The sequence below is a fragment of the Thunnus albacares genome, chromosome 17, assembly GCF_914725855.1.
Source record: "Thunnus albacares chromosome 17, fThuAlb1.1, whole genome shotgun sequence".
NCBI classification, from domain to species: Eukaryota; Metazoa; Chordata; class Actinopteri; order Scombriformes; family Scombridae; genus Thunnus; species Thunnus albacares.
The window spans coordinates 17,225,027-17,249,560 of record NC_058122.1 but is presented as its reverse complement, the minus strand read 5'-3'; the positions used below and the strand labels follow the sequence as shown (position 1 = coordinate 17,249,560).

General features: G+C 40.7%; 1 protein-coding gene across 5 annotated transcripts in view; it reads left to right on the top strand.

Annotated features, from left to right (window-relative positions):
* baiap2a (BAR/IMD domain containing adaptor protein 2a) overlaps positions 1–24,534 on the top strand; it is a 53,441-nt gene that overhangs the window by 19,865 nt on the left and 9,042 nt on the right. For all 5 annotated transcript variants that reach the window (XM_044330617.1, XM_044330620.1, XM_044330618.1 and 2 more), the window contains exons 4-9: positions 9,904–9,965; positions 11,507–11,578; positions 14,250–14,387; positions 21,729–21,881; positions 23,648–23,890; positions 24,195–24,426. In XM_044330617.1, coding sequence (XP_044186552.1) covers positions 9,904–9,965; positions 11,507–11,578; positions 14,250–14,387; positions 21,729–21,881; positions 23,648–23,890; positions 24,195–24,426 — 900 coding nt within the window. The remainder of the gene's footprint in view (positions 1–9,903; positions 9,966–11,506; positions 11,579–14,249; positions 14,388–21,728; positions 21,882–23,647; positions 23,891–24,194; positions 24,427–24,534) is intronic.

Sequence of the window (24,534 nt, the reverse complement as noted above, 5' to 3'; positions counted from 1 at the left end):
GGCTTGCTCGTCCCATTTTTAATTCCACAGAAGCCCCGCCTCGCCGGATACATGAGTGTAAACACAAGCTTCAAAACATCGCTCTAGATCCCACAGTGACCTCGTACAGTAGATTTACATCCTTGAATTTATTCACACATAATCAAAGCAATCGCACAATCAGTTGGCGTGATGATGATGTTACTTGCTTTGAAGGGGGTTATTAGTATTGTTATGTCTTCATCTAAAAATATATATATATATATCAGCTTGTTTCTATGTCCTTTTTGTATGTGCGCATGCTCAAACTTGCATGTGCATGTATGAGTTTGAGTTCTTGTCGCACCTCTTTAAAGCCTGTTAATTCCATAGAGGCACAGTAAGAGACGGGCTGCAAATGGTCCCACCTACACACCTAAGAGTCGCAGCTGCTCTCCATCTCTTTCTTCCTCCTCCCTCCCTTTTTTTCCCTCCTGTCTTTCACACACACAGATAAACATTATGCTTAATGCAGGGAATGAAATTACCTTGTGAAATAATGCCCTCTGTTGCTGTTTTTAATTATCAACAAATCAGCATGCACTACCCTGGCTTAAGCCGTAATTCATTTTTGTCAGAACACAGTTTGTTCCCACAGGAATCTGCCCTTGTCTGTGTATGTGCATGCGTGTTTTCATGCCTATTATACTTACATGGTTGTTTGCATTTTCTGTGCATAAATCTCCTGTCATTTCTATGCGTTTATACAGTATCTCTCTCTCTCTCTGTGTCTCTCTCTCTCTCTCGCCAGCCCCACTACTCCCACACACTCCCTCCCACATATCCTCCTCTGGTTGGGCTAATCATCGCCTGTCACTTTACCACCCACACACACATGTATGCACACACGCTTACACACACACACACGCACCTGCTCTCCCTCCCTCATCTCTCTCTCTGTCCCTTCAATTCCCTCTATGTCTGCCATCCTCCTCTTGTTTTATCCCTCTTCATGTAGAAGGAGTGAGCACTTATTACCTCAGTGGCATTTGTTGCTTCACAACCCTTCCAGAAAAATACAGGAAACACAGAGCGTGGCGCTGGAGATATTTACGACAATCCTAAACCGAGCAGCTCTGCTCCGTTGTGTTTATATTCAGAACTAAGAGGCTTGTTATTTATGGCCAGGCACACAGCCAAGTAGGCAATTTACAAGTTTTAACTCCTCCTGAAATTCCAACTATTTTGATTTGTCACCATTCCTGCAGCTTTTTATCTGTGTTGTTACTGTCAGATCTCTAGCCAATCACATATCTTTTCCAACAAATAAGCTACGAATTGGAGTTGTCAAAAATCTGAGCAATATTGTAGAGATGACTTTTGATTATCTTTTTTCCCCACTTGAGTGTAGTGCACTGATATTACGTAACAGTAAAGAGGTTATATGTATCTTTCTGTAGGTACAGGTGTCTGGTAAAGGCCTGCCGATATGGTCAGCCTGTTCTTGTAGTGTCCTCAGGTGAAGAAGAGTTCAGAGCTGCTCTGTGCTTGGCTGGGTGTGTTCCACTATGCCTGTCCTGCATGGCTAGTATTTCACTGCTGGAAGTAATAAAGAATACTGTGAAGCACAGACTACAAACTGGGAACTAATCTAATTCTAGAGCATGTATTGAGCGCGGACATAATGTATTTTATATGTTAAACTCCAGCTGGCTTTCCTTCATCCCATCCTCTGGTTAACAATGAAATAAACTCCCTCTTGGCCACTTGGCTGATTAGTCACTCTTCAAGAACCTGGACCGGAATGTGAAGTACTTACAGTTCAGCCTCCCCAGCCAGAGGAAATCAAATATCTTTCACCCCACTTATCAACTTCTGTCACCTTGCTAATTGACATGTTGTAATAACATTCATGTATGATTCAGCACAATGACATGTCTTTTGGGAAATTACATGCATTAGAGAAAAAAAAAAAGAGGCCAAATTAAACTGTAGTCAACCAATGGATTTCATAGCTTTCTACTGGGGAGAAGGCCCATAGCCCTCCATAATTACCTGAAGGAAAAAAAAAAAAGGAAAATGAGGCTGCAAACTGACGTGGCAGAATTGTCTTTTTTAGGTTAATGGATCTGGGACATACGTGCTCTGCATTCTGCAAGTAAATGGATGCCATCTAAAAGGCTAAATGGCGTGTCTGCTGTTAAGAGCAGAGGTTAGCAGTGGCGGTTGAAGCGTTAACCGTGACATGCTATATTTGAATGAGTACACATACTGTATACATGCAGCTCTCTCTCTCTATTTTCTGTTTCCCTTCTCTGTCTCTCAGTCTTTAGTCTGGCCTACCTCTCTCCTCCTCCAGCACCTGTCCCTGTTTAAATGAGAGCAGAAGAGCTCTTTTCTTAGCTCTGTGCCACCATCCCAGGGGTCCCTGCCTTTTCCTGCTCTATTTCTGAGACACGCACTGCATGATGGGAAGCCAGTGGCCCCCACACTCTCCATCTTTCGCATTGCCCTTCATTTGTTCGTGCCAGGGAGATGCTGAAGGTTAGCTTAGATACAGCTGGGATGGACACGGACAAGACCGCACAGACTCATTTCTCTCTGTTTCCTTTAGATAAGAACACACACTTGCTCACCTGTGCGGACTTGTCAGCATAATTGATGTACTTACACTCTGCACAGGTTAGGGTGGTATACAACGACACAAAGCTACACAGTCAGTGCCATACTAATGTGCAAGTGTGATCAAACCAGTATGCCCACGTTTTGGGTGACTTGGTATTATGATGTATGCAAATCTGCATTTTGTTTGTGTGCGGGCTTTAGATATTGTCTGGGGGATGATTATGCAAGATAACCTGAAGTATTTGGAAGTCATCTCTGTAGTGGAAATGAGAGGAGTGAGAACTGATCATAGAAATGTCGTGATTTTATAATATCAGGCATCAAATGCTCTGTCTTTTGTATCCTTTGCTCATATGATCTGTGTGTGTGTGTGTGTGTGGATCTAAACTCAAATGTAATAGTAAGTTGCAGCAGCAATGTTTTCTGCACTTTCAGCATCCCTTTGCCTACTTTTAAATTTATAATTATCAAAATATCAGTGCATACCTGCATGCTGGTATCAGAGTGCATGCATGCATATACTGCACAGTTTAAGGTCTATGCAATATTGATATGACTTTATTGCTGAATTGTACAGTTCTGACATGAATTGTGATATTTAAAGACAGGCTCATTATATACAGTAACACAATGCAGTTATGCCTAAAGGCGTTTTTCAGTAGTAAATAATTACAAATGCATCAATTGATAGAGAGAATAGTTTGAGTTCTCAGTCCTGGTAAATATTTTATATGATATGTGTCCTGATTTGTAAGGATTCTGCTTGATGGCAAAATACAGACTTAGAAAACGGTTTGAAAGGTCTTTCCTTAAGAGAGAGAGAAAGAGAGAGACAGATCAACCATACACACTTTTGAAACTGAAGTAGCCATTCTACCATTTACCCACACTAGTGCATGTTCAAACATGAATACTCTGTCTGTGTTTGGAGACCCTTACTGACCCTGGTTTTCGTAGGCTGGATAAAATAACACACACACACACAGTCAAACAGCACAGTTGGGGTTTTCACTCATCCCCTCCTTGAATCTCCATACCTCAACAGGTAGCTGCATGACTATGCTGTTTTTGGTGCCTCCATTCAAGTTGAAAGAGCTCTGCTTCACAGCTTTGGGGAAAACGGCATTTAGGCTTAAAATGTTGTGTGAGTTCATGAGTCTCTTCTCTGTTACACTGAGGTATCACTTGTTATTACTGCATTCTCAGGGGATTTTTCCCTATAACTCCACTTTTTGCCTTCCTAGCTGTTGCTCTCCCCATCTGCCCCAGAACAAAATCCGTTTCACTTTCATGTAAAGCTTTCTTTACTTTGAACTTCATACTTTGATTCTTTGAAAAAACTTTTGTTTCAAACAGGGAAGAGACAAAAACACCTCAGATGTTTTTAAAGAATTCCATACTTAACCGCCCACAAACACTCATAATCCATGCGTCACAGTCATAGTAACTGTTCCTGTTGTTTTTCTTTTTACTTATCTTGCCATTATTTGACTTTCTTTATTATTCGCCCCCCTTTCTCCCTCCACATTTCTCCCAAGCTTGTCAAATCAATCACACTGCTTGTAATTCATCACTGATGCTGTCAGCGACAAGGGAAAGCAGATATGTTATCAAAAAGGGGTTTTGTGCAGTAATCAAAGTTTCTCTCAGGGGACATACGTTTTTTTTTTTCTAATAAGGGTTTAAGTCGTGTCACATGATTGCTTTTTGCAGACTTGCACAGGTTTCTGTTATTAACCTCTTGCTGTAGAAGGTTTTTTGTTTTTTTTTAATCAGGGTAGACAATGGAATAGATGAATGATACGTTGATATTTCATGACTGTAAGGTCAGGTTTTATTGTCATTAAGTTATTTTCATGGGGTGTCACTACCCTTGCGCTGCCAGAGTAACTGTACATCTCATGACCTCAGCAACATGATGAAAATGATTAAACTATGCCTAATAATAGCAGGAATTAATGGATTGGAGACCAGACACATTATAAAATGTTTGCTTTTTGATAGCTTTAGCCTAATAGATAACCAAAGTCTCACCCTTCTTCCAATTTGGTTTCTTTTGTCATGATTATAACTAAAGTTAAAAGCTGATACTTGGGCTTTCTGTCCTTATTCTAAAATATTTTAGTAGCTACTTCTGGACAGTAGTATTTTGTGTAACTTACTGTCAAGTTTTATCAAGTTTAAACACCTAATCATTCAAAAACTGCAATGCTAGTGAGGCTTTGAGAGCCATTGGCTAAGACCCAATTTTTAGCCCCTGAAACAATCCTTTTATCTTACAGATATCTTTACAGAAAACTGCACTATCATGCTTTGTTTTGTTTTTTCTTTTTTAAGAAAAAAAAATGATCATTAAAAATATTTTGTCTGAAGATATGTGGTCAAGGCTAGTGGAACAGATGCTTAAAACGAGGCAAAGATGTTGTTTCTCTAATACCAGATGGTTTGAATTTGCTACATACAGTGTTATCCAGTAGACAATGCGTGACAACCTGCTGTACCTGAGACCTTCTTAGACTAAATGTCAAGATTACTTGAAACTACTCTTTGGCCCACTTCTGTTTTATTTCTCCTGGTAAGTCTTCATTTTGGCCTAAATGCATGACACCATTGCTGGACAAACTTATATTAGGCTAGTAGGTTGAACAGCTGTGATGGCTGGGCTTCCAATTTTAGCAACATGTCATATATGCAGTCAATAGTTCTCTTCTTTGAGACATGAATGAGTAAAGTGGGAGAACAGTTCAAACTGGGTTTATCATCCATTTCACAAAGTGTGTGTGTGTGTGAGGGAGAGAGAGGATAAACTGTAAGGAAAAGCTGCCCTCAAATTTCAGATTAACTGTGTTTAAATGTTGTGTTTTTTTCACCGAGAATTATACTTGCACATGTGTACACAAACGCATCCACCTACACACTCACGCGGCCACCCAGACTCTCAGCTATTATCTATGTCTCGCACATTATCCCGCTGCCCCATTATTCTTGCCCACTTGTTTGTCTCCCTTGTGACTTAGCATGCCAGGTAGGCAGGCTTTAACATCACTTTTAGTCACACACACACACACACACACACACACACACACACACACACACTTATTGTACACAGATTACCGAGATGGGACTCACTCTGCTTTCCTCCCTAGGGAAGTGTAGAGGCTGATGTAATGATAGCTGATAGTAAGGGTGGAGATCTTTTGAGCAGCATTTTTTAACACAACACTTCTCAGCCGCTGCCCCTCATCTTGCAACTTCTCCCATAGCAACGACCCTAGCATTATCCTGCTTCCATGACAACCTGTAGTGAATCCGGCTTGACCTTCACCAGTGATTCAGTGTCTCTCCATCCACCTCCATTCTCTCCCTCCCTCCATCTCTGTCTCTCTTGTTCTCTCTGTTCAACACAGCAAACTTCCACTTTTTTTAATTTTTTATTTTTTATTTTTTTGCTGCTCCATAGCCCACATTCTCTTATTCTCTCTTTTTGTCTCTCTTTCTCTACCTGTGTGGGTGTACCAATCTCTGCTGTTACACAAGCAGTCGATACAACTACACAGGCTGATGTCATATTTCAGGGGACAGTCTGTTCATATGCACCTAAGTCCTGCGTCCGTGCTTCCTTTTCTGACTCAGTAAGCTTGCAGGCGTGTGGCTGCTTGTTGCTGAGCTGCAGGTGCAGATCAACCTGAGCTCACCTCCCCACAAAGGAACTATTGTTTTCTCTCAGCCAGGAACACAGGCGCGGTTGAAGCGAGCTGGGAAATATTGATACAATAATGACAAACCTTTGGGGGTTTATTTACTGGTGTGTACTTATGTGTATCTGTGTGTGTAAGAGAGTGCGTGTTTCTGCTCTTGTTCATAAGCTTGTCACCGTGACTATAGACCTGTCTGTCACGTCGCTTTTAGCTGGTATGCGGATATCCTCGTCAGGCTAGAAGCTCTTACGCTAAGTCTCACAGGTTGTGTCATGCCTGGCAGATATTTCCTTTATGAAACAATAATGTTGCAAAACACATTTAAATTTTCCTCATTATGCCTTTTTATTGATTCTTGATTGAATTCTCTGCTGTTAAATGCCCCTGAAGGTTTCAGTCCAATTTTCCGTTACTGTTGTTGTGCGATATGGTATCGAAGTTGCCATGGTAACTATTTGCATTGCCAAAGTGTGATTTTTTTTTTTTTTTTTTTTCCCTCCCTGTGCTTTGGCATCGTACATTCTGCAGTAATGAAACTGCAGATGACAAGATGAGATCTCTCACAGATTGATTCATTCTTTACCTTTCTGGCTACTTGCAAACACCCTGTCCTACTGCCAGTTTACTTCACGTGTGTGTGTGTGTGTGTGTGTGTGTATGTGCGTGTGTGCGGTATAGTGATGGCTGCTCATTTGTTAATTGATCCAGCTAGTTAAGGCCGCCAACAGAATGCCGGGGTTCTCTGAGCCTGAAGGGCTGTGATCAGGGATGAGTATCTGTAAGCTGCTTAGCAGGCCTGCTGGGAACTGACAGGATGCTTTGGCCTGCTTCTCTGCTCCTGTGAGACACAAGATCAGCAGACAGGTTGCACATGGGCAAAAGGCCTGGTTGTCATTGGCATACAGGGATGAGCTTATCAGGTTGTAAGGGCAGCGAGTGCACTGAATTTAGCTTGTGATTAAAAATAAAAAAGAAACACTATTTTGGATGTAGCCCTACACACCATGAACACGTCAACAAGATGGTTAAAATAGATTTTTACAAAGTAGTAAAAGTCATTATTTATATTAGTCTTAATAGTTAAGTCACTGCTTTATAATGTCCATGATTGTCCAAAGTTTTTGATATCATTGGCTCTTTAGGAATTTACAATAAAAAAAAAAAGAATAATTATATTATTATTTATAATTTACTGTTTGACTTCACTACAAAAATGTCAAAGTACTCCATTGTTTAAACTTATTTAACATCTTTTATACAATGTTAATTACATATTGCTTTCCCCTCTTCCATACTCTCTAAAGCACCAACCAGCTTCACTGCTTTTATGTCCTTTTTTTTTTTAACTTTTGAGAAGTTAAAGTCAACTCCATCACAGTCACTTCAGTGTTGTCTGTCTGTCAGCAATTTACATCATACGTGCTGTCTGTTGAGATGGGAAACCACTCCAACGCTCTTTAGTGAAGACTAAAAGTTTGGAACTGAAAGCACTTCAACAGTTAGTTCTGGTTTCACTCATGAAGTATTTGGAGATAGGTTGAGATGTTCTCTCTTACATTCCAGCTTTCAAAGGACGACACAGCAGGGGAGTGTGAAACGAGAAGAAACAAATATTAGTTAACCTTTATTGCCCCTTGGGGGAAATTCCTCTTTATAGCACCGTACATCACAGGGAAAATCAGCATCACACTTTCCACACATCATCACACAACAATGACAGACGGAAATACATGAAATACAACACAACAGCAACAAGCAAAACAACATGAAAACAAAACTGGTAGTTCCCTCAGTGAGTCACACTGTTTAGGGCTGCTAAGGCTACGGGTACCTGGCTTTTGCCAAATCCCTTGTGCACCTCAGGGACCTGTACCTGTGCCCAGAGGGCAGTATAGTGAATTGAGTATGTGTGTAATGTCCTGTGCTGTTGTATCTGCAATGCTGGTGATGGCCTTACAATTGAGCTCTGAGAGGTTGGGTGTAGGGAGACCTATTATTTTGGCAGCAGTGTTGGTAATGCGTGTGAGTTTGACCTGGTTTGTGACAGAAACCATTTTGGAGAAACTGGTGGAGCAGTAGAGCAGAATGGATCGAACAATACTTTGGTACAACAGTAGGAGGAGATGGAGGGGGGGGGGGCGACATCGCGTCCTTCAGGTTTATGGATGGCTGTTAGTCCTTTGTATGCTGGTCGAAATTGAGTTCATTGTCCAGTGTGAGTCCGAGACATTTGAAGCTATCAACCATTTCAACTGTTTCGTTATTGATGAGGATGGGGAGCTGAATTGACAGGGTACCTATTACTATTTCTTTTTGTTTTCCTGACATTTAGATGAAGGTTGTTATGCTCACACCACTAGGTGAAGCGTGCAACAGTATGATGTGCTACGCCTCAGTATGTAGCTCCTGCCCAGCCACAAATGCTTGTTTTTCAAAAGGTCTGTAGGGAAACTGTAATAGATTATATTTGACCACAGTTCAGTCCTGTGTTTGAGAGTGGTCCACTTCTTCTAATTCATTCAGTTCTTCATTTACTAAAATGTAATAAACCTCATAATTAATGACACCAAAATATGACCTGTCACAATTCTGTTTAACTTCGTATCAGTGGTCACTTACTGAACTTCTCTTCCTTACTTACTGAAGTTTTTGATGTTTGTTTTACACACCAGAGGTGACATACCCTGTATCAAAATTGCTTCCAGAGGGCACAAATTGACAGGGGTGCCAAAAAAACCCATCAATACATAGTAATTCATATTTAATGGAAATGTGAATAATTGAATGTAATCAATAGCAATCATCTCATATGTTTTATACGGCTAAGACTAAAGGGCTTTGGACCTTTTGGTCTGGGAAATCTGTGTGTGTCTCATTTTTCTGTAGGTGTCACACTGTCTTTCCACCAGGTCTCAATGTATATGTGTCCTTCGCTCAATGTAGCTCTTTGTGTTCCTTTTCTTGACAATGCACTGCACATTCAGAAGAGGCAGCCTGTAGGTATATGAAAATAAAAAACTCTCACTACGGTAGCTGCATGACCTTCTTTATACCCTCCCTTTTGGTTATTTTTTTCTTTTTCTACTCCTTTTTTTTGTGTGGAGACTTTAACCTTTCTTTGAGGTGTTTTTTTTTTTCTTTTTTTTTCTTAGAAATCTCATTGCCTGACGTTTAGATTAATCAAAGAAAGAAAGGCAATATGTTTGATCTCCACGAGACATCAGTACTTACACGCTTGAAGAACCAGAATTTGATTTTAAGCATTTTGCCTCCTTCAGCTTGTTTTTTGTTTTTCACTTCATTTCATTTTTCCTACTTACCATTTACTTGTTATTGTTTCATTTTCTCTGTGTTCTGTTATCTTGTACCAAAAACCAACTTCCATCATGTTCTTCACTGTCCTAGTTACAAGTCACTTGTCCTGTATGTTTGTGTGTCTTGTATTTCTGCATGAGCTCTGCACGCTGGGACTCTCTCTTTCTCTTTTATGCTTCCCGTGTTTCTTCTTTTCCTCTCCTAGTTTCCTACCTTTCTCCTCTCTTTTTCTCTGCTCTAGAGATGCTTGTGCCGCTGAGTGTTGTTCATGTGTTTTCTCCTCGTCTCCCTCTTTCTCTCTGTGCAGGGGATGTGCTGTTCCAGATGGCTGAGGTCCACAGACAGATTCAAGTGCAGCTAGAGGAGATGGTTGGTATTCTGAGCTCAAAGGGTTTTTAGCTCTGTTATTTGACACTACAGCACTCCCCATAAAACTCAGGCTATGTAAAAGGTCTGTATAATGTAACGTTGAAAAAGCTTATTGTTGAGGTAAGCTATTTTAACAGTGTTACATTTAAGTTTGGCGATATGGCTGTGCTTCCATAATGCTCCTGAGCAGTTGTAACACAGTTTTGTAGAGCTGCAACAATTAGTCGATCAACAGAAAATTAAACCCCAACCATTCTGACAGTCCATTAATACAAAAATGTTCTTATTCCAGCTTCTTAAATATGAATATTTTTTGGTTTATTTAGTCCTCTATGATAGTAAACTGAATATCTTTGGGTTGTGGACTGTTGATTAAGATAAACCAAGACAACTGAGGTTGCATCTTGGGCATTTATCACCATTTTCTTGCTTTTTATAGACCAAACAACTAATTGATGAATCTACAAAATAATCTACAGATCCATCAATAATGAAAATAATTGTTAGCTGCAGTCCCACAGTTTTGTCTCTGAGCTCTCGAAGCCCTGTGGGCAGTGCAATGGATACACGGCAATTAAATGAACATGAACTCATATTGAATGAACAGACATGCTGAGTTCGTATAAACCCTTATGCCTAACACAGATGGTGGCTGGGGATGAAAGTGAGTTAATTGAAGAGTGGGGCATCCTGGGAAATATGCTTGTTTGCTGCGTTATCCACAGTTGGCATCAAGTTCATTATTGTGTGTTCCCCCTTCATTTAAGCAGCCTCTAAAGGATATGTTCATTGTTTTTTTTCAAGTCTTTCTTAATTTTACTTCCATCTTATATTCACTGCCCCTATGTACATAATCATTCCTGTTCTCCACACTGGCACTGCCAGAGTTATCTCATCCAGCACGTGTCAAATTCCTCAAAAAAGATTCATAGTTCTCACTCTGCACAATGTGATGCCTCATCAGTCTGAGTTAGCCAATTCAAGATTGAAGATTAATGTAATAAATGTAGACACATATATTGTTGTTACACATAAAGACCACTTAACTTAAATTTAGATTTTCCATTCAGTTCATTTGGAAAAAAAAAAAAAATCTATGCATTAAGAACATTTTCTGACCAAAGGGAAATAAAACAATACCAACAGAGGAAGGATCATGGTAAACTGTTGTTGCATAACTGATGTTATAGCTAACAATACATTTATAGAAGTTAAAGTAACCAGATATTTAAAATATCTTGCTGGCTCTCCAGGCAGGTCAGTTTACAATCTAGTGACTAAATATTGTGTCAGATAGCACTGAATCAGTAACAGTGACTCTGATTTGCAAACTGAGAGAGGCTTCACAGGCCAGGACTTTGTCGGTAAACATTTATTCAGTAACTGATTCAATGAGGATAGCATATGTAATTTAATTGCTTATTGGTCTATTGTACACAAGTTAACGTGGAACCCTCTGTATCTACATGCAGCATCTATGATTTTGTCATTGACATATCTTTCATTACTGTTATTTAACTGTTTTTGTGCTTTCTCTCCAGTTGAAATCCTTCCACAATGAGCTTCTCTCTGAGCTGGAGAAGAAGGTGGACCTGGATGCTCGTTATCTGACTGTGAGTATCTGATTGGCTCGCTCTCCCAAAGCCAGCCACGATCCAATAAGTGCGCTCCATGTTTTAGTACTTTATGTTATGTTACGTCAGATCTATTACGGCTTAATTTGACTGAAGTGATAACAGAGATGGAGGTGAAGCTGTGTTTTAACATCTCGATCAGAGTCTGTCTCTAAGACAATTAGAGAGGATGCGTCTGTGAAAAGAGATGCTTTGAAATAACATTTCATGTCTACTCACCCGTCAAGGGTAGACTGATTATAATAAACCCCTCCTGGTGTGTGTGTAAGCACTATGGAGCTGGTCTACATGTGATATCTTTAGAATGAGTGGGTTGCAGCCTCAGTGTAGAACGGCACTGCTGCGGCACAGCTACTCACACACACACACGTGATACAATATTGGTTTTAATATTAAATGGACAGAAGGTTGTTTATGAGTCACTTATGCGTGTTAAGTTAACAGAGGGACTTATCACTAATATCCGATCCTGTGTCAGGTTTAGTTCAAATGAAAGTCGTGAGTGTTTCTCTCTACCTGATCTCCAAGTAATCTTTTGACTCTACACATCTGCCAAATTTGTGTTTGCTGTCTAAATTGAAGTGGAAAATGTATGGAAATGTTTCACGCAAGAATATTCTCCAAGCCTCAACAAGCCTCCTACATTAGTTCTGATGCATCAACCATTTCAGACATTTTTATCTCAGCATATCCCTGAGGTTTTAACATCCATTACTTATAATGAATTTCCTACAGATCTGCCGCAGTGATAATAGCAATCATTTTGCTTCAGACTTTGTGAATTAATCATCTGAAATTTTGACTCTGTTCAAAGCTTTCTGTTTTCCAAGACTGAAGTGTGTGTGTGTGTGTGTGTGTGTTCCTCTATTCCCAGCAGTGCATCTCTCTCTGTTCTCCCTCTGTCTCTTATCTCTCTTCTTTTGTCTCACATAATGGCTTACCCGGGGTTTTACAACACTCATCAGTCATTCACTGAGGCCAGAATTTAGGCATAAACCTAAATTACAAAAACAGCACATAGATTAGCAACGAAGAGAAGGATTTCTGGCAGATCGGCCTTTACAGATAAGGGTCAGATTCTCCAAGTGTACCAAAGTTCATCCACTGTCCACTCTGTTTCTAATCAGATTGAATCAAGCTGTTATCTGTCTGCAGTAGCAGCCAGTGATTGAGAGTTGTGGATACGGGCACTGGCAACAAAAGTCAACAGGCTTTTGCTCTGTTAATTAGAAGCAGCATTCCAGCTCAGTGAGGCAGATACTTGGGATATTATCTTGTTTACCTAATATGACCCCACAAACTAGAGGCAAACTTTTCACAGTAGCCAATATTGTCTTCTCTTAGCCATTATTGTGATATGCTGCTGATTTTCAACTGGGGAAACTCCATTTCTGGGAATTAAATTGTAGATATGAATAGCAGAGAAAGCCATATTGGTTGTGCTGCTTTACCTTGAAGACTATGAGAGGATTCATTGTTATTGTTGAGTCATTGTTATTTGGTTACAAAGACGACACCTGTGTAAAGGAATGTTTTGTCGATTTTGTGTTGAAATATATTGAACAAATGAAAGTTTGTGACTTGGAAAATTGATTAACAGTAGATAAAATTAAGAAAAAACATTGGCTACACTCAGTGATTGAGAAAGCTAAACACAGTTAATCCTTGGAAAACTCTGTGAGGTAGCTAGAAGAGGTTTCCAGTGTAGCTCAGGCCTACAGAGCTTATACAACCCTCCTCTGTTATGAAATCCACACAGTATGTCATACTGTTAGTCTTCCAGTGAAGTTCAGTCTGGTCAGTGTCAGTCTTCCGGCTTCTTTTCTGCTCCTTTTTCAGCCAAACAATACCTAGAGGGATACCTTCATCCTAAATGTCTTACAGTATGCAAATGTGGGTGTTGAACCCTCATGCATGAGCTCTCCTCCGCCAATTTCGCCTCATACTGAAACCACATGAGCTTTGTCACACCAGACACAGTTACTATAGCAACAGAGCTAGTACAGCACGGAAACAAAGCTGTTTTTCTCAATAAATAAATAATTAAATAAGCAAATTAAATGAATTAAATTAATTTTGGATGTAAAAAGGACAAGGCCGGTCGTTTTGCTCGTTCTACAAAAACACATTTGTTTTAACTTTCCAGGCTGCCACTGATTTCTGTTTATTACACCGAAATCTACTTGAAACCTGCTTGAAATTAGTTATCAGTTACGGTGGATGTTTTAAGAGGCACAATCATGAGATGTGTTGCTGCATAATCAAACCTAGAAGAGAAATAATAAGCAAACATTACGCCTGTAAAGGATCATCTGAATCTGCTTGTTCCTTTCATTAAAAAGACTGCTCTCGGATGTCATAGCGCTCCACAAGGAGTTCAAAACAATCCCTGCTCGCATCTGAAGTACCACACAACAGTAATGAAGGTAAAATCCTAGATAGCAAGCAAGGTTCAACACTCTGCAAGGTAATTTCCATAGTACAGTGAAGATAATTGAATCAAGTGAATGTTTGTAAGCTTGGAAATTAGTTTAAAAAGTTTTTGAAAAAGTACTGGCAACGCTGTTATGTATTCACCCTGGCTTTTTTAATTTGTGGTCCCACAAGAGGTCTAATTTTGTTCTTGTGCACTGCCTGTTGCCCCATGTAGGCTGCCCTGAAGAAATACCAGATGGAACACAAAAGCAAAGGGGAGAGTCTGGAGAAGTGCCAGGCTGAACTGAAGAAACTGCGCAGGAAGAGCCAGGGCAGCAAGAACCCCTCCAAGTACGGAGAGAAGGAGATGCAGGTGAGCCTCTTGCTGGGGTTTTGCACGGAGCCTATTATGACTTTAGGACTCAGAATTATGCAGTGATTAGAAGGAAGATGCTTCAGATGACCATCAGTTTGGAAAAATTGACCTTTTTCGCAGCAGATATTTTGACGCATCATAGCAGGAAAATCATTAACGGTGGCTTAGTTCCATTTAGGTGTCCAATGAGGCCTTACTGGTGAACCATCATGCATCATCATCAATACAAGGGTCATGAATTTAGAAAAAAGCGAAATGGGATCCAGCCATCATTAACGTCATTAATCATACTTGTGCTTTTCCTGCTTTCATGTCAAAATGTCTGCTGTGAAAAAGGTCCAAAATCATAGGACACAAAACTGAGAAAATATAAGACTCTCAAGTTTTGTAGCAATGCTGCACTTAATTTTAGTTTGAGTTTGTATGCATGTGGGTGACTGTTGGATTCATGAGTCTTGCAAAATAATGACTTTATTCTTCATAAAGTAAAGTAAAATGCACAAAACAGCGAGGATGGGGGTGGAGGCAGTGGCGACGAAATGCCCTGAGTGGGAGGGCAAATAGTGGAGGTTTGATTATGAATCGTGTGCCCCGGCTGATCTTTAGTGCATCTACACACATGCGGCAAGCACACAGACACACACGAGGAAAATATAAGGGTTTTAAAAGGGTTTTAATAGAATGAGTAAAAATATACACCACAAAATAGCTGACTCAATTATCCAAAGAGGAGTGGATTAGATGGCCAACTTCTAAAGATATTATGACAGTTCAAAATAAAACCTCACTGCAGAATGCTGTTATTTGCAACTGTTTTAATATCAGAGAGTTTGGTTACATAAATAGAAGAGTAATTATTGTTTTGTCAGTATTTAAGTGTTATATTAAGTCTTCTTAACTAACTTTACTCGCAGTTGTTTATTATAGCATTCTGCTGTAAGTGTTAATATTGACATTTTTGTGAAGGTTTGAAGGAGAGCTTTGTATGAACATGTCATGTGTGCAATTGAGCAAACCCAATTCAAGTGCATGCTTGTGTAACTACTGTAACGTGTGGATGAAATGTTTGATGACATTTTTTTTTTTTTTTTTTAATCGAGAACAAGATTTTTTTGCCACACTCTTCCGTTTCCAGGAATCTAGACAGCCAACATTTCAAACCTGTCAAAAAGGTTATGTGTCAAACCGAAAACAGTCACCTGACCGACTGGGGGATCAAAGCAGTGTTTGCTTTTGGAGTCATCATTTATGGGATTATTTCCATAGCAAAGCAACCTCTGACAGAGCAGCTTAAGTGTAATGAATTTTGATGAGTTGAAATTAGTTTAATGCACGCATCAGCCCTTCAGCGTTAGACATAACATAATTACTTATCTTTCACATTTAGTTTTCCATCACTTCAGTGCCTACTTGCCAGGGGAAGTAGCCACAGTGTACTCTGTCTACATAGACACACACACACACGTGGGTCTGCAAATACACCATCTGTGTTAACCCCCCCTATTGTAGGCCTTCGCTGTGGTGTTGTGTCTTTGTTTAGTTCTGTAGCCAGCGTTACTGTCAAACTGTGAAAAATGACACAGCAGAAAATGGCATCAGTGTGACTGCTGCTCCTTCACATGGGTTTCACTGGAAACTGGAAGTCTGACTGCCTGGAGGGATGGAGGAAAAAATCTCAAACAGGTCAAGGCTTGCAGGGTAATTACTGAGCTGCTCTTGGTGTGGCTGTGAAGTCGGGCAATGACAGAATCAGATCGATAGCTGCACCAGAAACATGTGTCTATCAACACTTACTGCTGAATATTTTGTAGAGTTCATTAGGTACAAAAACTTCGCTCCTTACACACCTCCTCTTTCCAGAGTTAACATACAAACACACATGCGTGCATTTTGTGCTGAGATGGTTATGGCAGTGCTGGATTGATCTGACTGCGGTGTCATATTGAGTTTGTTCCACCGTGTCAGGGGTGCCATGTGGAGATAAAGTGTCATCTGAAGGCATCAAAGTCTGCAGTGTGTGTGTGCAGTGGCCTAGTTTTGCATGGAATTGTTTGGAAGGGGTGTTTGAATGCACTAAACCAGAAAAATCTCAGTCAAGAATGGAAAGTTGTTACACATACTGTACCTGTCTGTCTAATCATGCCTCATGTTTTGGATAATTAGACCTCTCTTTGTTTTCTAGTATCACATTAAGCACAATTTGATGAACAGAAACAGGAATGCAGGCATCATATTTTTTTAAAACTAGTAGGACATAAACAGGAATATTTTAAATAACTCAACTTACAAGTCTAAAGCCTGATTAGGGCCCCTAGAGGTGGTAATGTTTATTATACCACAAAAGAGCCTTATGAGTAGTGGGACTAATTTGAAGATTGGGGATATGAAAAACAATGAAAGGCCTTGTTTACAATATTTAAATTTTTGTCCTAATGGTGCAAGAGGAAAGCTCATACAGTGTCCACAAAGGAAAGATTCATATTCTTGGCATTTCTTGATAATCTTGGCATTTTTGTATTTCATATGTTAAAATTTATGATTTGGCCTATGAGGGTCAGAGAGTTACTAAAATCACCAGCATTCATCCTCTAGGAGCCATTAATGTTAACAGAAGATTTCATAGAATAACCTTAGACATATATCCTTATGACTGCTGTCATAAGGTTTCAAGATACAGTGGCATGACTGAAGGGCTGAGATATTATTAACTGATGGTAGCACCAGACAGAAGTCAAGGGTTCACCAAAAGCTTTAGGCTTTAACTTCTGGGGACTAGGATACCACACTATTAGTTGATATAATACAATGTCTTGCTGTGGACAAGAGTAGATGGAGGGATCGACATCACCATTCTTAGGCCCAACCAATAGCATGACAAAAAACCCAACATTTTTAAATTGGTGCATATTGGACATCCAGAGTAGTAGAATTACTTCACACGTTTGCAGAGTCTGTATGACTCATCAATTGAGCCCATCTGTGCAGAGGAACAAGCTCATCAGGCTCTGGACTCATAACGTACAGTCAGTTAGCAGGGAAAAGAAAAATTAATCCCCCTTTCTCATTTTTTCTGCCTGCTCACTTTCACTGATCATATCATAGCTGTGGGCGTGTGGGAGAAAAGTCAACCCGTTTGTGCTGGATTCCCCCCCCGGGGGAAGACGAAACGCAGATAGGGAGAGACCTCTGCACTCTCACAAGACCTGCGCTCCACAATGATGCTCGTCCACCTAGAAATGCTTAGATAGTGACTGATTACAAATATCTAGCCTAAAAGTGTTAAGTTTAATTTATGCGGACCAGAATGGGTGCTAGGAGGCAAGTAAAAGTTGCTCAAGATTTCATCCTCTCCCACCACATCTGTGTTATTTTAGCAGATGAGAAGCACTAAGTTTTTTTTTTTTTTTAATCTTCTCTCTTTTCATTAAAAAGTAAAGGATGTCTGAACGCAGTCTGGCAGCAGACACAGATGGCGACCGCATCTCATTGAGAGCCTCATCGCTCTCTCCCTCCTTCTCTCTCTCTCTCTCTCTCTCTCTCCCTCCCTCCCTCCCTCTCTCTCTCACTTTTTGCTGTTGTCTCTCCCACTTCTCTGTCTGTCTCTTTGCCTATCTGTCCTCCCCCTCCCTATTCTCTCTTGTCTGCAGACACTTTCACTGTGCCATCTCATCAATGGGCAAAGCCCCTGCCAAAATGCTAATCAGCTCATTATGTAGTTCAGTGGAGTGGACCAAGGTACCGTAGAAAGAGTTTTCATCTAGACAAACTCCTTTACACTGCATAGGCTGTTAATAAGAGTCCAGACAGAGAGAAAGAAATGGAGTTCAGGATTCTGTATTAATGTCACAAGCTGTCTGATAAGTTCAGTTTCTTCAGCTTGATGTCATAAAAATTGAAAAGTTGGAATCAGATGCATGCATTCATACAGATGCAGAAAAAAGGTGTTATTGACGTGCAAGTGTAGGAGATGAGCAATGACAAACACACACATGCAGTATATTCATGCATGCACTGTAGGTGTAGGTGTTTTCTGTTGTGCCCTGGAGCATTACAATACAATTCTTCTGATTCCAAAGAGTGCTGATGATGAAGGAACAGATTAGCAGATCTAAGCAGCTTTTTACTGTGCAGGGAAAAGCTTCTGAATCCCCACAGGAATGAAAGAGAATATAAACAGCTTTGTTGTTGTGAATCCTATGTTTTTGCCTTTTTAAGGGTGTGAATCCCTTCTTTCCCAGTACTTGCAATTACTGGAAACAGTGTTGGTGGGAAGTGCGATAAATAGTGCATACTTTGTTGGTTTATTAAGATGTTGCCCTGAATATGTCAACGTAAAGGGATACTCACAAAAAGGCGGTGATGCTGTTCTCTTTAGGTCTGATGCAGGTTTCATTTATATTCATAACCTTTGTAAAACAAGTCATTCTAGCTGTGATGTAACCTGAGGTCACTCGGTTATAATAGTGGCTGGTGTCTGCCTTGGCTTTTCCCACTGCACTCATTGTCTTGGGTTACTTTGGTGACCTTTTTAAATGGTTAGAGAATTGGGCCATGTGGATTTGACAAGAGGAGAGGGCACACTGGTTGAGCCGCTCCTATTAGCTCTGCTTAGAAGTGCTAGAGAGGCCAGCAGACTGTGAGTCAGAGGCTGCAAGAAAACAGAAGGGTCACTCCACCAGAGAGACTTAGAGAGAGAAGGAGCAGCCAAGTTGGCTGTGATCTTTAAATGGTTGTTATGTTGCTTCCTTGATGTAAGACCCATTCACAAATGTTATTGCCGGAGTGTGTGTGCGTGCGTGTTTGTGTGTGTGCGCTTGCTAGACATTTTCTCACCATGGCATATTTCTCCCTTCTTTCTTTATTCTTTCTCTGCAGTATGGGGTATGACTCATACCAAAACAAAATCACTATCTTTAACTTTTACACAGGAGAGAAAATGACAAGGGGCGGAAAAAAGATTTCAACTTGGCAGCTCCGGTGGCATATCTACAGTAGCATGACTTTGCTCCTCCCTTCCCAACCCACCGCATTGAGGCAATGCTCAGGTCTTTAACTGAATGCTGTGCCTTGAAAGAAATAGAACTAACTGAACCAGTTTCAAAGCTCTTAATTTGAGCTTAAGGTGTACAGAAAGAACAGAATAAGGTCAGGTTGCTCTCTGGAGAAAAGGGGATTTAACACCTAGGCTTGGGCGGTATCAGTGTATTACAGTGTACCAAGGTATTAAGAAATCCCGAAGGTATGATTTTCAATACTGTCAAAAATACAGACGCTCTTCCTTCTATTAAAGTGATACAGAGATCCTTTATTGAGGCGTATTGTAGTGCACAGCACGCGCCACCAGAGGTCAGTCTCTACTGGTGGAACAGGCAGCTGAGCTGACAAAGATGGCGACTGCCATATTTGTATTAGTATTTTGGGTTTAGTCCCAAATACCACATATAACTTTATCTTGAGATGACTTAGCCACATGATATTATTCAACTGCCAGTATGCCACCACCATCCGCACATCATCTCCATTCAGCCCACTGATGTGTCAGTATCCGCCACAGCAACAAGTGTCATCACATCCTCCAGTAAGAATCTATGGAATAAGGGCACTTATTTCATATCTCGTCATTATTCTATGGGCCATAAGTATTTAAACCGAGCAAGATTCGTCTAAGTAGGCTAACTGCATATTACACACACAGCACTGTAAGCTAGACAATGTCATACATACATATACTGTATACCCCAGTGAAATGTCAGGAAGGTATGAACAAATAGATACCGCCCAAACCTATTATCATCCTTTCATCCTTCTCTTGCTTGACTTGACAACTTGTCTCAGTGGATTTGTGTAATAATTTAGGTAGATTTCTTCCAGTGCTTGGTTGGTACAATAAGCAGAAGGCCTTTCCTCAAATTGTTTGTGTTCAGTATCATTTAACCACTTGAAATATTCCCCCACTCTTGAAATTCCAATGAAGTAACCTCGGGGCTGTTGGCAGTGAGGAAGTAGTGTTCTCTGGTGGTACTAAATGAAATGCATCTGAACTATGTGGTGGCACCACAGTATTTTACATTTGGCCGCAGGGAGGTACTCCAACTTTAGATACTTCGTTAGTGTTTTCATCAGTATTTGTGGAATATAATGTGAAACCTCCTGAAATCGTATCTAATGCTCTGGGAAAAGCTGAACTATTAATCACACCACAGCAACAACAATTCACCCAACACTACAGTTTATGTTTCTCTTTTCTCCCACAGAGACTAAAAAGCCAGCATTATTTGTGTACCAACATAGAATTGTGTGCATGCTTATTTGCTTCAGGTTATAAATGAGAAGCATACCCCTCAATGAAATTCAAACCAAATGCCAAATCAAACAAATCCAAGTGAATATACACTCTTCTGGGTCAGTATTTATCAGCAGATGTCACAGTATCAAAGCCATGAAGCTGGTCTCAGTTCAGTTGGCCTACTTTAAGACACTAACTAAAACTTTCAGTGAGCATCTACCAACATTCAAACTCTGCTTTTGTAAATACAGTGAATGCACACACTCATTAAAAAACACCTACAGTAAATGTCATTTCCTCTTCAAAACAGGACTCCCTGTAGCTTCTCACCACTGCGCTGACCGTTATGTGTGCATGCGTGTGTTGTTGGTGAACTCAGTGAGACAGTTCCCACTGACATTTCCCGTTTTTAGAGAGCTCATGCTAAGACAAACTGACAGCACTGGATCTCGCTCTCTTTCTGTCACTGTTACTCACTCTTATACACACATTAACACAGCTGTTATTGTTAGCTGTTGTTATTGTCCAACATGTAAAATGGATTAGCGGGTCTTAGTGAGCAGTTCCTTCTCCACCCTGTGGGATCGTCATTCATGATTGCCTTGCCTCTGGAGCACTTGGCAGTGAAAGTCTGTCCAGAGAAAGTTACTGACTAAGGCTCTCTTCTTGCACTACTGTTACTGCAAAGGTACACTTAACCCCCTTATTGCTCCAGTGGAGCTATGCAGTGATTGATAGTACAAGACTGTGCTGTACTGAGTGCCATTCAGTTGTGAATGTGTTGTGTGAATTTGCAACAGGGTGTTTTTAGTTATAAGTTCAAGTTATAAGTCTATATAAGAACTTCTGTCCATTGGCCTCACCTGCTAAATGTAAAAAGTGTCCTTTGACATTTTTTCCTAAGATATGAAGGACCTACTGTGCACCAATAACCAAAATGTCTTTCTCACTGTCTCAGCAAGAAGCTCTATGAGCGATAATTGGACAAATTGGACAACTCTGTAGATATTGTGTATAAAAGTGGACCTGTGTTATTGTATGTTCCCCTTTAGTTTGTGGAGACCATCAGCAGTAAGCAGACTGAGCTGGATACCTTCATCGCTGAGGGATACAAAACAGCCTTGTCTGAGGAGCGTCGCAGGTACTGCTTTCTGGTGGACCGCCAGTGTGCTGTGGCCAAGAACAGCAGTGCATACCATGGCAAGGTAAGGGTCACTTCACCACCAAGAGGATAAAAATAAAAAAAAATCTCCTACTATCCTAGAATGATAAAGACAGACATGAATATCATAGGATCAGGACATATTTACAGTTCACAGTGGAGCTTTGTTGCTGGACATAACCTCAGTTACTAACCAAGCTTAGTCTGTCATGAGTGTTTTTAGTCTTTGTACATATTTTCTGTCTATTATGTTCAAAATGAATGTGCAGAGCTGGACAACATAGGTCAGTTTACAAGACTGAACTTTTTCCTTCTGTGCTTTTGTGTTGACTTTAGCCGACTACTCTCCATCTGTCATGTCCATTTTATTTGAAACTCACCTGCTCTAGACCATTGTTCAGCAAAAAGCGCATACTAGCAGATATATAATTCAAAGTCACATTAGCTTTGACCGCTCATAGAGACCTTTTAAAAATTCATTAAGACTGTAGACAATGCCCAGCTGACAGGCATATCTGAAGCTGTAATCCATCATTGCACCTTCAAGCGTCTGGCCACCTTTTTGTGTAGCAAACTGCCTCGCTCTCTCAGTTCATAAAAGGAACTTGATAGGAAAAGGTATCAAAATGCTGAATCTGGAGCAAGATGGATAGAAATCAAAGCACAGTGCGCTGAACAGGACGTGAATTGCTAACTGTTTCTTATCCATATTGTTTACAACAACAGTCGCTGAAACATTTTGTGACAGGTCCTTGTTATTTTCACATTGCTGCTGACATTTGTAGCAAAGAACCTTTGAAACCAGATTCACCCTATATCATACCATCAAAGTTTATGGAGCGTTATTTAGTCAAATGTATTTTTTTCATAGGAAATGTTTGTTGTGGTTTGTCTGTCTCTTTGTGTACTACACATGTACGCCTATCCAGTACTCGAGAATATCAAATTATTGGGTAATAGAGTACATCAGTCTGCTGGGATTACTGGTGGGCGTGAACTGTCAGCCTGAAGATGTGGCTAGAGGAGGACTCTCTCTGTGTGTGTGTGTGTGTGTGTGTGTGTGTGTGTGTGTGTGTGTGTGTGTGTACTGCGTGGCTGCATCCTTTTTCAACATGGAGTCTAGTCATTAATCAGGATGGGGGTGTGCGTGGGAAGAGTTCACCTTCAACAAACTGAAGAACCCTCTCCCAGAGGGTTCCTACTGTGTGTTTGTCTGAGTGCAAGATCTGTGTGTGTGTGTGTGTGTGTGTGTGTGTGTGTGTGTGTGTGTGTGTGTGTGTGTGTGTGTGTGTGTGAGAGAGAGAGAGAGAGGGATGGAGACAGAAATAGATGGAGAGAGCTACAAATTAACACATACAAAAGGACAAAATTGTCTGTGTTTTGTATGTGTGTGTGTGTGTGTGTGTGTGTGTGTGTGTGCGCATGTATACTGTACAATCATTCTGTCCATTAAACTCTATCTCTATATTTGTAGAAAGAACAACAATGTCCACAGGCTGTGAGTTACTGCAGTGGGCAGCTTGGTTATATGTTATCCTGTCCCACTGCCTCACCCACGCAGCACATTATCATAGTTGTGCAAAGGGCAGTGGTCAAGGATACACAGTAAGGAAAAACCTTTGAGGACTAAATGTTTTTTTACAGAATAGAGAGCTATTGAAGGTATATCAAAGAAAATTCTTCATGCTTTTTTTCCCTTGTCACATTACAGCTGTATCAAAAACTCACTTCTCCGACAGTAATACTGCATAGTGTCTGTTTGTATTTATTTTTTGTTTTGTTTCTCAAATCTGTCCTTGCTCCTTGCAGGGTAAAGACCTTCTGACCCAGAAGATTCCAGTGTGGCAGCAAGCCTGTTCAGATCCCAACAAGCTGCCAGAGAGGGCCATGTTGCTGGCCCAGCAGATGGGCTCTGCCGCACTTGGGGGCACAAGCCCCCTGCATACCTCCAAATCCAACCTGGTCATCTCAGACCCCATCCCCGGAGCCCAGCCTCTTCCTGTGCCTCCAGAGCTGGCTGTCTTCATGGGCAGTGGCCTCGGACACCCAGCGGTGAGTTTAGGAGATGCAAGGCTTCATATTTGTCTTTTGTGTCTTTTCTTTTTCTCATAGTTTGTATATTACTGCTTCATACAGATGACCAAAATAAACCAGAACAAATGACTCATCTCAGTCTAGTCAGACAGATTAGACTCGGGTGAACTCTTAATTGACATTTCTTCAAAGTCAACTCAAAGTTATAGTTTATCTTTTTTTTAATCAGTGTGAATTAATAGAAATGCAGCATATGTAAATCATAATATATCACATCAGCTCTGTTTACTCATGAATCCATATGTCCGCTGGTTCATTCCAGAGGCTGATGGGCCCTGATGGTATGTCCATGGTCAATGGGACAACAGGAGTCCACGGTGAGGAATATTGGACGGATGGAGGAAATATGTCTGTGTCTCAAGTCAGGCCTTCGTCTCCTCAGACCCAGGCGCAGGGCCCGTCCCAGGCTCAGCCTCAGAGACAGGTCAGCGATGTCTACTCCAACACCCTCCCTGTCCGCAGGCCTGCCCCCGCCAAGAATAAGAACCCCGTGGGTAAGAAGATAATCCAAACGCTGCTTGAATTTAATGAGAAACAGTAGCATTACAGGAAGAAAGACATAGAGAAAGACATAAATGTTACCTTTAGTTGTCACTGCAGAC